Source organism: Siphateles boraxobius, unplaced genomic scaffold, assembly GCF_051911475.1.
Source record: "Siphateles boraxobius isolate OS27281-9 unplaced genomic scaffold, OSU_SipBor_1 7, whole genome shotgun sequence".
In the NCBI taxonomy this organism is placed as follows: domain Eukaryota; kingdom Metazoa; phylum Chordata; class Actinopteri; order Cypriniformes; family Leuciscidae; genus Siphateles; species Siphateles boraxobius.
The window spans coordinates 30,187,353-30,202,341 of NW_027509197.1; the positions used below are offsets into that span (position 1 = coordinate 30,187,353).

General features: G+C 42.4%; 1 protein-coding gene across 1 annotated transcript in view; it reads left to right on the top strand.

Moving 5' to 3' along the window:
* The window catches only part of heg1 (heart development protein with EGF-like domains 1), a 12,047-nt gene extending 5,196 nt beyond the window's left edge, over positions 1-6,851 (top strand). Inside the window, exons 3-13 of the mRNA XM_077216546.1 lie at positions 245-358; positions 792-914; positions 1,017-1,108; positions 1,294-1,349; positions 2,235-2,395; positions 2,615-2,746; positions 2,890-2,932; positions 3,396-3,433; positions 4,636-4,723; positions 4,840-5,017; positions 5,287-6,851. Coding sequence (XP_077072661.1) covers positions 245-358; positions 792-914; positions 1,017-1,108; positions 1,294-1,349; positions 2,235-2,395; positions 2,615-2,746; positions 2,890-2,932; positions 3,396-3,433; positions 4,636-4,723; positions 4,840-5,017; positions 5,287-5,430 — 1,169 coding nt within the window. The 3' untranslated portion in view covers positions 5,431-6,851. The remainder of the gene's footprint in view (positions 1-244; positions 359-791; positions 915-1,016; positions 1,109-1,293; positions 1,350-2,234; positions 2,396-2,614; positions 2,747-2,889; positions 2,933-3,395; positions 3,434-4,635; positions 4,724-4,839; positions 5,018-5,286) is intronic.
* Positions 6,852-14,989: the final 8,138 nt, after the last annotated feature.

The following is a 14,989-nucleotide window of genomic DNA, read 5'->3' on the forward strand; positions in this document are numbered from 1 at the left end:
TTCCACAGGTTGAGTAAATGATGACAGAATTTTCACTTTTGTGTGCATTATCCCTAAAATCTTCACTTAGCAGGCAATAAAATTGACAAAGTCCTATAGACTTACATTGAAAGAGAGACTTGGGTTGGCTCTTTTGACTCAGATTAGTAATTGTATATTAAGTGATAATATACAATGTTTGTGGCTTCTTCTGTTCATTTTAATTACTTCAGAAAAAATCTAACAATCTCTTTCTCCTCTGTAGGTCATGTGTGTGAGCCTAAAACCTGTGCAAATGGAGGTCACTGTGTTCGATCAGCCGAGGGAAGTTACCACTGTCAATGTCTCCCTGCATGGACCGGACCCTTCTGCACTAAAGGTAAGAAGCCCACTTTAATGGACACTAACAACTAAATTGGGCCATTGTTGTCAAGCTACAAGTCTTAATGGTGTAACTTAAGAGGGCAGTGACAAACAGGAACAGGAATTGACTTTGGGATCACTAATGCTGTAATATCAAATTAAAGGTTTTATTCATGCTAGTCCCAGGCACTTTTCAAATAACAGTTGAACTAGGTTTAGGATAGATGGAGGTTTTCTGACAAATATACATTAACATGGAATTTAATACAATGTTACATTATAAATTACATTATTTTTGTTATCTATGTGGTCAATATTTCCAATTTCTTCAATTTTTTAAACAAGTTACCACATGCCACAATATGTATATTAGTAATGTGATACATGATGCCATTAGAGTTGGTGGCAAAAATGAACATGGATCGATTAGGCGTTGTGTTTTTCTGTAGATGTGAATGAGTGTGTGAATAGTCCGTGCCCCCAGGGTTCCGTGTGTGTCAACACAAGTGGCTCTTTCAGCTGTAAATGTGCCCTGGGCTTTGACCTGGAGGATGGCCGCAGTTGTACGCAAGGTAGGTGGTCAGTTGTCCACACTAAAATAATATCCAGAATATATAAAGGTATTTCAATGATAACTGAACCCTCACTTTATTTGCTTTGGCTTTACCCTGCAGTGAAGACATTTTTGGGCAACTTCACCGTCAACAACTCCATGCATCTCGGAAGCACAGGTCTGCATGAGCTCCACAGAGAAATCCTACAACTGGTACGCAACAATATGCTGCATTTCACACCTGACCTTTCCCCCTTACAACCACAAAGCCAAATCAATGCAGCTAATGTTATATAGCAACTATTATGGAAATAGAGAGGTAATTGGTTGAACATGATACATTGATGTTGAGCATGGAGTTGAGGTTGATTTGATACATTTGTGTATTGTTTTTTCAGCTCAATGCCTCTCTCTCCACCTTCCATGGTTACAGACACTCCACTTTGGGTAAAATGTGAGTTCCTACTGATCTTCCAGAGACCCTGCAGGAAAATTAGGCCATACGGGGCACACAAATCAATTTAATTGGTCATACTATACTATGCAACTACTGATGTGTCAATCCAGTGTTAATATCTTTTTACTGTACCATTTATACAGCGGTAGATATATTTGTGCTGCCATCAGTTGGCAGGACTGTTTTATGTTATGTACATGAAAGGGAAAATAAAAAATAGTGTTGGACGTGTCCCGAACAAGGAAAAACTTGTTTTAAGGGGTGTAACACAAAGCAGAGTTTAGTTGTTTACAGTTGCTGAACAGTATTCAGTGGATTAAATTAATTTGATACATTTTTAATGGTTTAAATATTTAATAAAAGATATTATCCAAAAAATGGCATTACCTCATTATTAAATACATTACTACAATGTTCAAATGTATTTTATTTTATGTTTTTGAAAGGTCTTATGCTCACGCAGTGGTTCATTTATTCAGACAAAAATACAGTAAAATAGTAATTATAATTTAACTGGTTTCGATTAAAGTATACTTTAAAATAAAAATTGTTCCTGTGATGCCATTTTTTTTTGTTGACATTTACAAATGTCTTTACTGTCACGTTTGATCAATTTAATGCTGAAAGAAAAAAGCGTTCACTCATATAAATATAAACATTCTATAATTTATAAAGCATTTAATTTAACCTTTAACCAGCTAAAATTATTATAGTGTGTGTGTGTGATACTGTTATGAATAGAGAATGTGGTAATACCAGTTGCAATGTTTCAGTAATTCATATTCCTATCATCTATAAATTCATAATTTAATTTCTGACTTGAATTCAGGGTGTGATTTTTCTTTGTTCTCACATGTATGTGAATACATTTGCCCTGTGCAGAGATGGAGAAGGTGTGCAGATCTCAGTGGTGAGCATGTTTTCACTCTCCTCCAATGTGACCAGCGTGGATGTCAACAACAGCATCCAGATGTCCCTGAGCAACTGCAGCCGGACGTACTCACACTGTACCATTAAGCTTCAGCACCAGCTCTCATATCACGGTACCATTCAGCATCATACTCTTATCTCAAATCCATTCCCTCTGTTCTTATCCTCCACTCTACTCCACCACTTCAGAGATATGATAATGCCAATCACGTAATACACACGGATAACACAGTCTTGAGGGGGCTGTTTCATTTGGCCTCTACAATAATATTTTGGAAAGCTCTTTGTGGCACTGTTTACCTCTTTGTTCTGAAGCACTTTTTTCTGTTTAGTGGGGAGCCTGTGCTTGGTTCAGAAGATGTGTGATTTGCAGTACTCCGTGTGCACTGACACTAGCGGGATCCCATACTGTCAGTGCCACCCAGGGTACTTTAAAAAGAACCCAGGGGACATGACCTGCAGAGGTACAACATACTTTTGTCCCTTTTCAGTTCTTTGAATAATTAAACTGTGGGATTTTATGTAGTGCCACTGTACAAATGAATGTCAAGTTTCTCATTGTACATATTTTAAAAAATTTACATGTTTTTTTTTTGTTTTTTTTTAGATTGTGGAGATGGACTCAAGCTTGTTAATGGCAACTGTGTGGAGTAAGTATGTGGTTTATTAATGCATTAAACAAATATCACTGTAAACAATCAGTCAAAAGTTTGGACATACTAATTTGTTCTATATTATGGTGGGGAATTATGTAAAAAATATTTTCTTCATTGTAGCCAATCTTTGGTTAGATTACAGCTCTGAAAATCCTGGGCATTCTCTAAACTTCATGAGGTGCCATCTGAGAGTCTTTTTAAACAGTTTTGAAGGAGTTCCCATTTATGCTTGGCATGCTTGTTACCTGTTGGCTGCTTTTCCTTCTCTATCCGGTCCAACTCATCCATTTCCAATTTTAGGAATTTAAGCGTAAGCCTTTAGATCAAAAGCTTTTTAAGGTCATGGGAAACAAATTGAGCCAACAGAATCCAAACTTTTCACTTGTAGTCTGTTCATATTTGTTTTGTACATATGAATTTGTTGCAAAAAATAAACTTATTTTTTTCTCTTCTTCAGGTGCATGTTTGGATTTGGAGGTTTCAACTGCAATAATTGTAAGATTTTATTTTGATTTATATTATTTTTGTATTTATAAATGCTTTAAGAGTAAAAGATGTAAAGATAACTTAAAGGGTTAGTGAAAATTATCCCATAATTTACTCACCCTCAAGCCATCCTTGGTGTATATGACTTCCTTTTTTCAGCAAAACATAATGAATAAGAATAAGAAACACTTTTGAATAAGAAACAATATCAAGTCTATAAAACTCTGTGAATCACAACAAGCGTATCGGTGAGAACACTCATTTAAACAGCATACATACCTGAACTTGACTGCACATCACATTTTTGACATTATTGATAGGCTACTGCTTTCAATCGTAATGCAACGGACACCGGTCTACGGGACAAATATTAAGCCTTTAAATAAAAAGGTTATTTGGCTGTTTACACTGTCATATACAATAAAAGAGCCTCCACAGCGACAGGAAATAGAAATGAACACAAAAAACCTGCCTAGTGCCTACCTTACACAACACTGATGGTGGACTTGCGCACAGGAGTAGAGCGGATGCGGACTAATTATTATTTTATTTTTATTTTTTTGAGCGGCTGCTGACTAATTTTTTCTACGCACACACACAATATCACGTCACACTCTGCACATATGTTTTAAAAAACATAATTTAAGATAAATCGTTCTAACACTTTTTAAATAGCCCACTTAAAGTGTTTATTACAAATAAATGACTGAATGCTTAAAATGAATGAATGTAAATGAACAAAAATTTGTGTTACATTTACAATCCCGTGAAAACGGGTCCCATGCCCCTGTATAAATATGGATATTTTTCTTTCTAAAACGCATCGCTTCGCTTCAGAAGGCCTTTATTAACCCCCTGAAGCCGTATGGATTTCTTTTATGATGGATGAATGCACTTTTTTGGGCTTCAAAAAATGAAATGGGACCATTCGTTCCCATTATAAAGCATGGAAGAGCAAGGATATTTTGTAATATAACTCCGATTGTGTTTGGCTGAAAGAAGAATGTCATAAACACCTAGGATAGCTTGAGAGTGAGTACATTATAGGATCATTTCTATGTTTGGGGGAACTAACCCTTTAAGTGCGGTATGATATATATAAAGCTTGTAAAATATATATCATTCAGTTAAAATTGTATTTCAGACTTGTGTGTTTCAGTGCCAATAAATATAAGATTTTTATGTCGCCAAAATAATCTTGTGTTTAATAGTCTATAAGCTGATAGCCGTGGTGGTCTCTCCTGCTGGTGGAGCTCTTCTATTGATTGTCGTCATTGCTCTTATAGTCACCTGCTGCAAGTAAGATCATAATAAAAAATGGCAACTTCCTCCTTAATTTACACACAAATAGCTCTATTTATATATTTTAAATTACAATAATGACTAAAAAGTATTTCTTTACACTGCATCCTCAGAAAGGACAAAAATGACATCAACAAAATCATCTTCAAAAGTGGAGACCTTCAGATGTCGCCCTACGCAGAGTTTCCTAAGAGTAATCGTGTGTCAATGGAGTGGGGCAGAGAGACTATTGAGATGCAGGAGAACGGCAGTACCAAAAATCTCCTGCAAATGACAGACATTTATTACTCGGTATGTGTTCATATGCACTTGTCTTTTCAACTTTTATGTTTGACCTCCAGAGATTTCATTGATCATTTTTAATGTATTGTAAAACCAGAGCTGAGCCATGGCACTTACGCAGGCACTGTTGAGACAGTTTGAGTCTGTCTCATGATGTTTGGTTAAAAATAAATAAAACCAGGAAGGAAAAAAAAAACACTTCAGATGACCATGCACATCCTCAATTGGTGGATTTTCCAAATGATTAACTAATGTATGACTGATATTATCTCTTTAAGCCTGCACTGAGGAATGCTGACCTGGAGCGTAATGGTCTGTATCCGTTCTCCGGCCTCCCCGGTTCAAGGCATTCCTGTATCTATCCAGCTCAGTGGAACCCTTCCTTCATAAGTGATGATTCACGGCGAAGGGACTACTTCTGACGGCCTTAGCCAGCAGGCGTGCAATTTTTAATGCTGCATATAAGCTCTCTCGCCATGGTTGGACCTGTCGCAGATTCTGGAGCTGGATACTGACCACTAAAGGCCTTTGAATGTGAAAATGAGCTGGCAGGAAAAGACCATTATCTGTATGACTGGAAGAAAGCCACAGAGCCCTGTCAGATCAATTTAGCATTTGAACACAGTGCCACAATTTTAGTTTCTGGTGTGGAGCTGATGAACTGATGTTCTCAGCTCCCCACAGAGTGTTTATTCTTAAGTGGATTCAGTGAATTTAAACTAGACAAATGAAGAATAACACATAAGATGCCTGAAGTACAGTAGAACTTTTATATCATATAAAAGTTTGCACTATGAAGTTGTCACACAGATATTATCTCAATTGGAAAAAGCCATAAATGTATCATATTTATACTTGGAATAATGTATCCAACTGGTTTGTACTGTGTTAAGTTTTGGTGAGTGATGGGGTATCTTGGATGTTTGTTTGAGTATGTTCATCAAAAGTTAATGGGATAGTTCACCCCAAAATGGAAAATTCTTTCACCATTTTCTCACCCAAAAGACACTAAAGGAGTTATTTGTAACATAATGTCCAAACTGCTTTTGACTAAAAAACTTATGACTTTTTCCTCACACAAAGCATATAGATTCAGAATACTTAGAATATAGTGCATGACTTATTGACAGTCATCATGATTTATGGTGCTTTTTTGGAGCTTGAATGCCCCTGGTCCACATTCACTTAAGATTGTATGGAATAGAAGTGTGAGAACATTCTTCAAAACATCTATTTTTTTTTTACACATTAGAAAGATCATATGGGTTTGGAACAACATGAGGGTGAGTTTATGACGACATTATTACATCTTTTGGGTAAACAGTCTCTTTAATGCTTTGTAGTGGTTTAGTTTTATAGAAACATTGTGAGATTTACGCTGGAGAACTAAACCTGTGCAAAAGCTGGTAGGATTTTGAAACAATATTACTGGATGCAGTATTTGTGTGAAATGTAGCAAATATTGCCACAAGGCGTTACCGTTTGTTTGAACAACAGTAATAATCATAAAATGCTGTGCTGCCTTGTTTGTATTCTAATTTATTTTATTTAAGTTTTCTGATTCAGATAAAGATACTGTAGTATTATCTGAGGACCTCCCATGTGTTTGTATGGATGCTTAGTGATGCATGAGAGGATGGACTTCACTTGGTGCCAGGTGTCCATTTTATGTGAACTAATGTGTGTTCTTGTGAGATGTGCTTGATTTGTAATCTTTAATATCAGAGACTGCTTTCCTAACTCATTAGTATTTTCCCCTCCTCTGTGGATGGTCAAATTAATCTGGCGTTGTAGTCAGAATTGTATTGTAATATAAAGGAGAAATAAAGTTTGATTTCTTGTGCTTGTTTTACCTTCAACTCTTTAATATTAAAGAATAGTTCACCCAAAAGTGATATTTGACCCTTCACTAAGCCAGACTTTAAAAACTGACCAATCTTACCTTAGGAACTGTGGTCATTTGTGTTGTCTTAGATAACCTTTAGTCCTTTTATAATGTAAGAAGGATCTTTAAACTTGTATAATTGTACATATTTTCTTTGTTTTAAAATTGCTGATTGTTCTCTCTTTTCACTTCTGTAGAAATTCCAAAATGAACTGCAAATATATATATAGCCTACAACAAACGCCATTTGCGCCAAACATTATGGAAGGCCGTAAACAAGTATTTCTTCATCTCGTCTGTACATATATTTGTCTTTATGTAACGGAGGCCAGCTAGTAGTCACTGTACGAGTAAACTTCTGAGAGGCTGCAGTTATTAGCCTCCTTGTTAGAGTGCCTGACTCTCACTCCGGAGACCAGTGTTCGAGGCCTGCGCAGAGCGGTGCGAGTAGGACCTGGGTGAGGGGTTGCTTTTACTGCATTCCATAAAACGTAGTCGTTCTCTCACGGCTCGCCTCTCGTGACCAAATGTCTTTGACCTAAAACCTGAGACGGTTCCTAATGGCTCCAAATTTGATTTGAAAACAACGCACAAGACTTGGAATAAAGTGCATGAGTAATTATGGTCACTTTTATTTGTCCAGGACTATAAAAATCAAGAAAGAGAGGCATACGTTTTTGAACGGCATGAGGGCGAGTACATGAAAATAAAAGTTCTTGCATTGTAGTTTTCGTACCAGTGTCCATAGTCATGTGGTGCTCTTTATTTTTTGAAATGCAAATAAAAGATGGAATCAGATAAAAACTAATTTCCGTCTTAAAATAAAGATGTAATTTCTGTAGTTTTTTTTATTTCGTGCATTGAAATGTACAGAAGTACTGAACTTTTACTGCTCCATAGGTTAAAGATTGTCATTTCCCCCCATTCTAAACGTATTTAAATTAGGGGTGGAACCTTCTTTACACCATCATTGTGCATATTAGAAACTTCTTCCTCTTTGTGGCAAGTAGAACAATGATTTTGTTCATTGTTAACATTAACTTTAACATTTTATTGTCTTATTCTTAACATTTTTAACCTTTTTTCTCTCTCTGACATTTCTTGCTCAGTTCCATGGCTATATTGTTTTTCGGAAACTGCTACAGTATAGTCTTTGCACTGAGGGCTGGATTGTTCCTGCCCAGCGGCCTTTTTTGATATGGATAACACACATCAGACTCTTTGTGTACTTGGCATTGGTTTTTGACAGACTCTTCTTTCTGTCTGAATCCATGATATCTGGAAGTTGAGGTTTCTGCAATGAACTCAATTCAACCAGCGTTTATCTGAACATCACCAGCGAAACAACAGTAGGATACTTCATTTTAGTCACAGACTTTTGGTTCAGATGTTGCTTTGTCTTGGCAATATGCTGGTATCAAGCAGTGCAGCTGTTGTCTACTTGCAACTGGCAAAAAAACTATAAACCCTGAAATTTCCTCTTTCCTAATCAGTCAGTTTAGGTTATGTCACTTCTGGCAGCAGATACACTTATAGGCACAGTTTAATGGGCAAGCAATGTTGGGACAGCTCCCAAAATAAATAAAAAATCTAAAAATGTGGATGGATAAAGTACAATAATTTTCAATGATATATTAATATATTTTGCAGAATGGTTGATTTGAATGGATCATTTTACCATGAAATTAAATTATGTTGACATTTAGCAAACCGCAAACTCACATTTCCCTCCTTTATTTCAAAGGGGTTCAGTGATTTTTGCAAATGTTTACCAGTTTCTTCCCTTTGACGCGCTGCAAGAGTACATCATGTTTCCTTTCTTTCTGATTATTCAGAAATATACCCTATACTCTACATAGTGCAAATGTACAGTAGAAATTCAGAAATTGCTTGCTGTTATGTATGTTGTACTTTATTTAGGGATACATGTGTGTAGGCTATTTATGTTTTGTTTGCTTAATACTTCATCAGATATTTGCATACTCTCAGTTTTTCTTTAGCCTAATGTTGTCATTCTAACATTACCATTGGTTTAACATTATATATATATATATATATATATATATATATATATATATATATATATATATATATATATATAAAATACAAAGGGTATTTACATTGAGAAGTCCAATTGTAGCGAAGAACTACCTGAAGCTGCTAGGGCTAGTTGGATCGCAGTGAACCAGGTGTGTCGGTCAGAACACCACAGAGTGAAGTATCAGTTTGAACTGGATTTATTCTCACTGGTATGCAGAATTAGCATGAGAGGAGGAGACAGCCTTTACATAAACTTTAACAAGCTATGAAAACTTGAGATCAATAGTGCAGTAGACTGATGAGAGCAGCCTCCAGAGGGAATGGAGTTCCTTAACTGTGTTTGAGCATGAAGACGATTGATGTTGCACATGCAAGGCTTGGTGGACAATGACACGATGTGAGCATGTTAAGCACACTAAGCTGAGACCTGGAGTAGTCAGTAGGCCCTGCTTCAAGTGACGTGGGTTTGGCTCATAAATGGGCTGAATAACCATTAGCTGGCATAGACATGTTTGGTGTGCTCGTAGTAAAGGATGTAGAGGCTTGAATGTGTGTGTGTGTGGTTTCTTCTTTATAGGACGCACACAGACACAAGATACATCCACCTGAAAGGCAATAATGCTTCTGAAACGCGTCTTCAGCTGTTCGTGATTGCGGTGAACCTGATTACTAGCAGCGGCTGATGCAATCTGCCATTCGCACTGAGCGGAAGAGAAAGCTGCTCTTCTGGTCACTCCCTACAGAGTTCATAATAAGAGTCCCAACTAAAATAGTGCTACATTGCTCTAGCATCATCTTATTATTAAGGGGCCTTTTGCACAGCCGCCCCCCAAATTGCGTGCAATTTGCTCACGTAAAAGGCTCATCTTAAATTTGGACCGTAGAGGGGCATTCCTCATCCTCCTCAGTATCTGGAATGACTGGAAGAGCAATAAGCCGGGCAACTGGCCGAGTATACACTTTGTCTTTGACTTGCACGTCCACGGATCGCATATGACCATCTGCACTCGGATGTACTTTAACTACTCTGCCAACTGGCCAAAGTGCCCTGGGGAACTGGGGGTCCATCAACAGGACCACTGAATCCACTGTCAGATCAGCTGGGACACCATGCCACTTCTGCCTGCATTGGAGGGTTGGCAGGTAGCACCTGATGAACCTTGACCAGAAGTGATCTGCTATAACTTGGCCGTGTCGCCATCTCCGCCGGCTTAGTCCCTCACTCTTAGGGTAGACAACTGAAGGTAGTGCTCCATCAAGCCGCCCCATCAAGAGGACATTAGGAGTCACGGCATCCAAGTCAGCAACACTTGATGAGGTATAGCCCAAAGGTTTGGTATTCAGTATTGCCTCAACCTCCAGTAAGGTAGTATGTAGTACCTCCTCAAAGATAGGCTGAACTCTTAAGACTGTATACAGTGCAGCCTTAACTGACTTGATCTCCCTCTCCCAGGTTCCCCCGAAGTGAGGAGCTGCAGGTGGATTGAAGTGGAAGTCAATCTTCTGCTCGGAAAGGAGCCGTTGGAGGTCGGAAGACATGTTGTTAAAAGACTCACGGAGCTCCTTCTCTCCTGCCTTAAAGTTCGTACCCTGGTCGGAATAGAGTTCAGCTGGAGTGCCTCTACGAGCAATGAACCGCCTGAGACTCATCAGGAACGAGTCAGAGTCCATACTGTGTAGGATGTCTAGATGCACCGCCCTGGTGGTAAGACACTTATAGATAATGCCCCATCTCTTCTCTGAGCGTCGTCCTATTTTGACCTGGAAAGGCCCGAAGCAGTCGACGCCAGTGGAGTAGAACGGCGGTTTGTATAAGCGTAGACGTGCCACTGGTAGGTCGGCCATCCTCGGGATCAACGGCTTAGACTTCCATCTTCGACACTCCTTGCACTGGTGTTGCACCCTCCGAACTGCTTCCCTACCACGGAGAATCCAGAAGACCCGGCGCATCTCGGCGAATACTCGCTCAGGACCTGGATGACAAAGACGAGCATCGTAGTCCTGGATAAGGAGTTTTGTCGCTGGATGCAAGGGGTCCAGGACAACAGGATGTTTGAATGCAGGGTCTAACCATTCGGCACGTCGGAGTCTTCCTCCGACTCGTATGATTCCCTCGTCGGGGTCCAGCTCCGGGGACAGGGTTAGGAGACGACTACTTCGAAGTACCGCTTTCCCTGCCTTTAGGTGACGTAACTCCTCCGGAAAGCACTCAGCCTGAACTCTACGGAAGATAGTCATCTCTGCCTGCCGGTAGTTAGCCGCTATCAAGGGCTTATCTCGGTCTGCCGCCCCATGTACCTCCTGCGCCACGGACTCAACCATATCCTTCCAGGACTCGTATAACTGGCCCAGGTGGGTCTTCTGTCTGTCTGCTCTAGATATCACCCCACATGAAGCAGACTTCTTGTACTCCGTGATGTCCTCTTCTGGTGCCTTTCCAGGTGAGGGTGGCCATTCAGCAGGTCCCTTGTGAAGGAAGGATGGCCCTTGGCTCCAGCGGTTCGGCATAGCCAATTCTGCCAGGGTTTTCCCACGGGTCACATCATCTGCTGGGTTCTGCGCAGAATCAACATAGCGCCAGGTACTCTCTCCTGTCAACTCCTGGATCTCAGAGACTCGAGTACCCACGAACACCTTGAAGCGGCATGATTCTGACTGCAACCAGGTTAACACTGTTGTTGAATCACTCCAAAGGATTGTCTGATCCGTCTTCAAAATGAGTTCTCTCTCGAGTGTCTTCGCCAATTGGGCAGCGGTCAAGGCACCACAGAGCTCTAGGCGCGGAATGGAATGCTGTCGCCGGGGTGCTACCCTGGATCTAGCCGCCAGGAATGCCAGGTAAACCCGTCCTTCAGTATCTTCTGTCCTCAGATAAGAGACCGCTCCGTAGGCCCTTTCAGAGGCGTCACTAAACACGTGGATCTGTCTGGAAGCAACCATCTGATCGGTTTGAGTCGAAGCATAGTGCCGGGATAATGAGACACGTGGCAGCAGGTGTAACTCTGATTCCCACTCCTTCCATGCTTTCTGCAGATCTTGAGGGATCAGTGGGTCATCCCAGTCACGCGGTTTGTCCCACATGTTCTGGACGATCATCTTTGCATGGGTCGTGTAAGGTGCAATAAATCCCAAGGGATCATATTGCCGGGCGAGCACCTTGTAAATATTCCTCATGGTAAGTGGTCCATACTCCAGAGGTCGGCTCTTGTAGCCTAAGGTGTCTGTCTCCCAATGCCAGCTGAGTCCGAGGGCTGGTTCTGAAAGTCCGAGTTCATCGTGCGAAAGCCATCTCTCCATGCTGTCGGACCTCGCCTCTGCAGGTAGGTGTCGGAGGACATCAGGTATGTTGCAGGCCCACTGTCTGATCTCAAACCCTCCAGATGCTAGCACTTCCCTGAGCCGGTCCACCAGCTCCTTAGCTTCCTCTGCTGTGTGCACACTCTGAAGACAGTTGTCCACGTAGAAACAGTGCTCCACTGAATGCCTGACTCCTTCTCCTGGACCCCCATGATCTCTCGCATGCATTTGGAGAGCGAAGGTGGCGCAACACGGTGAGCACGCAGTGCCAAATGGTAAGACCTGCCACTCGAAGACATCAGGGGGGGTTTCACTCTTCATGTCCCTCCAGATAAACCTGAGGAGCGACCGATCTTCTGGTAAGAGCTGAACCTGGTGGAACATGCCTTTGATGTCACCACTGACTGCTACTGCACGTTCCCTGAAGCGCAGTAAAACGCCCAGGAGAGAGGCTCCCAATGTCGGTCCAGAAAGGAGGGTATCATTGAGGCTACGACCTCGGAATTGGAAGGAGCAGTTAAACACCAAACGACTCTTTCCATTATGGCTCACCAAATGGTGGGGTATATACCATGACTCATCTTTGGTTGAGGCTTCCCTTTGGTCAATCTTCTTGACTGCTCCTGTCTCCACCAACTTGTGGATTGCAGCACAATACTCAACGGCTCGTAGGGGGTCCCTGGCCAAGCGTCTCTCCAAACTTCTGAGGCTGGGTAGCACGGCTTCCTTGGGAGCTTGAAGAGGGGGAATGTCTCGTTTCCGTAGCAGAGGCGTGGCATATCTGTGGACGCCTGCGACCTGTACTCGCCTTGTCTTGACCTCTAGGAGCTTAACTGCTTCCTTATCCTGCTTCGACCTCATTGCCAGTTTAACGCTCTGGTATGGCTGTGTGTCCATCTTCCAAAGCTTCTCCACGTTCTGCATCAACTCCTTCATCTGGGGTCAAACACTAGTGAAGAGACACTGCTGGGTGCTCGGTGCCCACTGTGTAAGGTGTGCGGGTCCTTGAAGAGTCCATCCCAGTCTCGTGCGAATGGCGGCCGGACCTCCAGGAGGCCCCATCTTAACTGGCTCGATAGGGTTGAGTAGATGGGGTAGTCAGCGCCAATTAACACGAGCGGCTTAATGTGATTGAATGCCTCAAGGGGAAGATCCGCCAGGTGCTTGTACTTCCTCTTCAAGCTTGCGATGGGGTAGGAGTGGTCTGCTAGACCCAAGCGTTGAGAGGTGAAGGCCTCCACTATCCGGAATGTTCGCTTAGGATTGGTAGAGGATGAAATTTTAAATGAGACAGCAGCTCCCTTCAGGGTTTGAACTTCCTGCCTAATCGTGCGGAGAGCAAGGTCCTCAGGCTTCTTCTCCAAACCCAACTTATCAACAGCCTCGGGGAGGAGCATTGTGCGCTCAGAACCATCGTCCAGAACTGCGTAAGTGTCTAATGTCCTGTCCCTGTTGCGCAGGAGAACTCTGACGACTTTCAGCAGAACACGAGAGTGGGCCGATGGTCTGTCCAGGTAGAGAACTTCTGTACTAGTGCTCACCAGACAGCTTTCTGCCTTCGGCGGCTCAGCCTTGGGGCGTGCGTTGGCATCATGCAAGACTCTCAGATGCTTCCCTTGACACACCTCGCAGAGTTTCTTGAGGTCACATTGCGCTGCCTGATGTGCTCTCCCGCATTTCCAACATCTCTTATTAACCCTGATCCACTCAACAACCTCCTCTTTGGTGAGTCTCTGAATGACTGGACAACTATTCAAGAAGTGCTCTCTGACCTCACAGTATGGACAGTAGGGTTTGGATTTGGTCTTCCATTTCGGCGCAGATGAGTTCTGACCCTCTTGTCTCAATCTTCGGTTCGACGTATAGCCCTCTGCTCCGTGCAGCACCGTAGCTACTGGCTTGCTCCGTCGCTTCTCAGTTCGAGGTCCTGACAGCCCTTGGATACGGATGTCTGAAGGGTTGTCGTAACCTTGGCACCACGACTCGTATCGGAGCCACTCCGCCAGGTCGAGCAGCGTATGAGTATGTCCGGGACGATGGAACATCTGACGTCTGAAGTTCGCTCTCATCTCTGTCGGAAGCTTGGTGAGGAGTCGTGCCACATGTGAGCCACATTTCAGCTCGACTTCTCCATCTGGGCCCAGTGTCTGTAACATACCCACAAGTGACTGTACATGCAGGGAGAACCTCTCAAAGGCAGCTACATCTCCTCTTCTGATCTCAGATGAATCCATCACAGCAGCGATTCTCTGCAATGCTACATGGTGCGGCTGGCCGAACTTCTCGGTCATGGCTGCCATGGTGTCAGTGTATGGCCTAGGCGAGTTAATAAAGGAGTCAGCAATGAGACAGGCCTCCTCAAGTTTCACATGATCCACCAGAATCTGATACTTAAAAAGCTCTGAAGCGTCAATGGGTAGCAGATTGGCTAGGGCTAGTTTCAGCCGAGAGAACTCCATCGGATCCTTATGGACGAAGAGAGGAATTTTTGGCGCGGGGCCCCTGTAGTCTCCTCCTCCCAGAGTCACCGATGATGGGGAGGACTGTCTGCCTCGAGCAGGGTGTGATTGACTTGTATCAGGCCTGGCTGGGTACTGAGTTGAAGATCCCGCATCTGTGCGATACATTCTGGGCTGCGGACGGGAGATGGGCATGTAGGGTTCTAGCCCCCGGGTGTAGGACCGGACGTTGTGATGTTCAGGACCTCGTGTAGGTTGAGGGCTGTTCAAGCTACGAGGGGTAGAATGTAGCCGAGTATG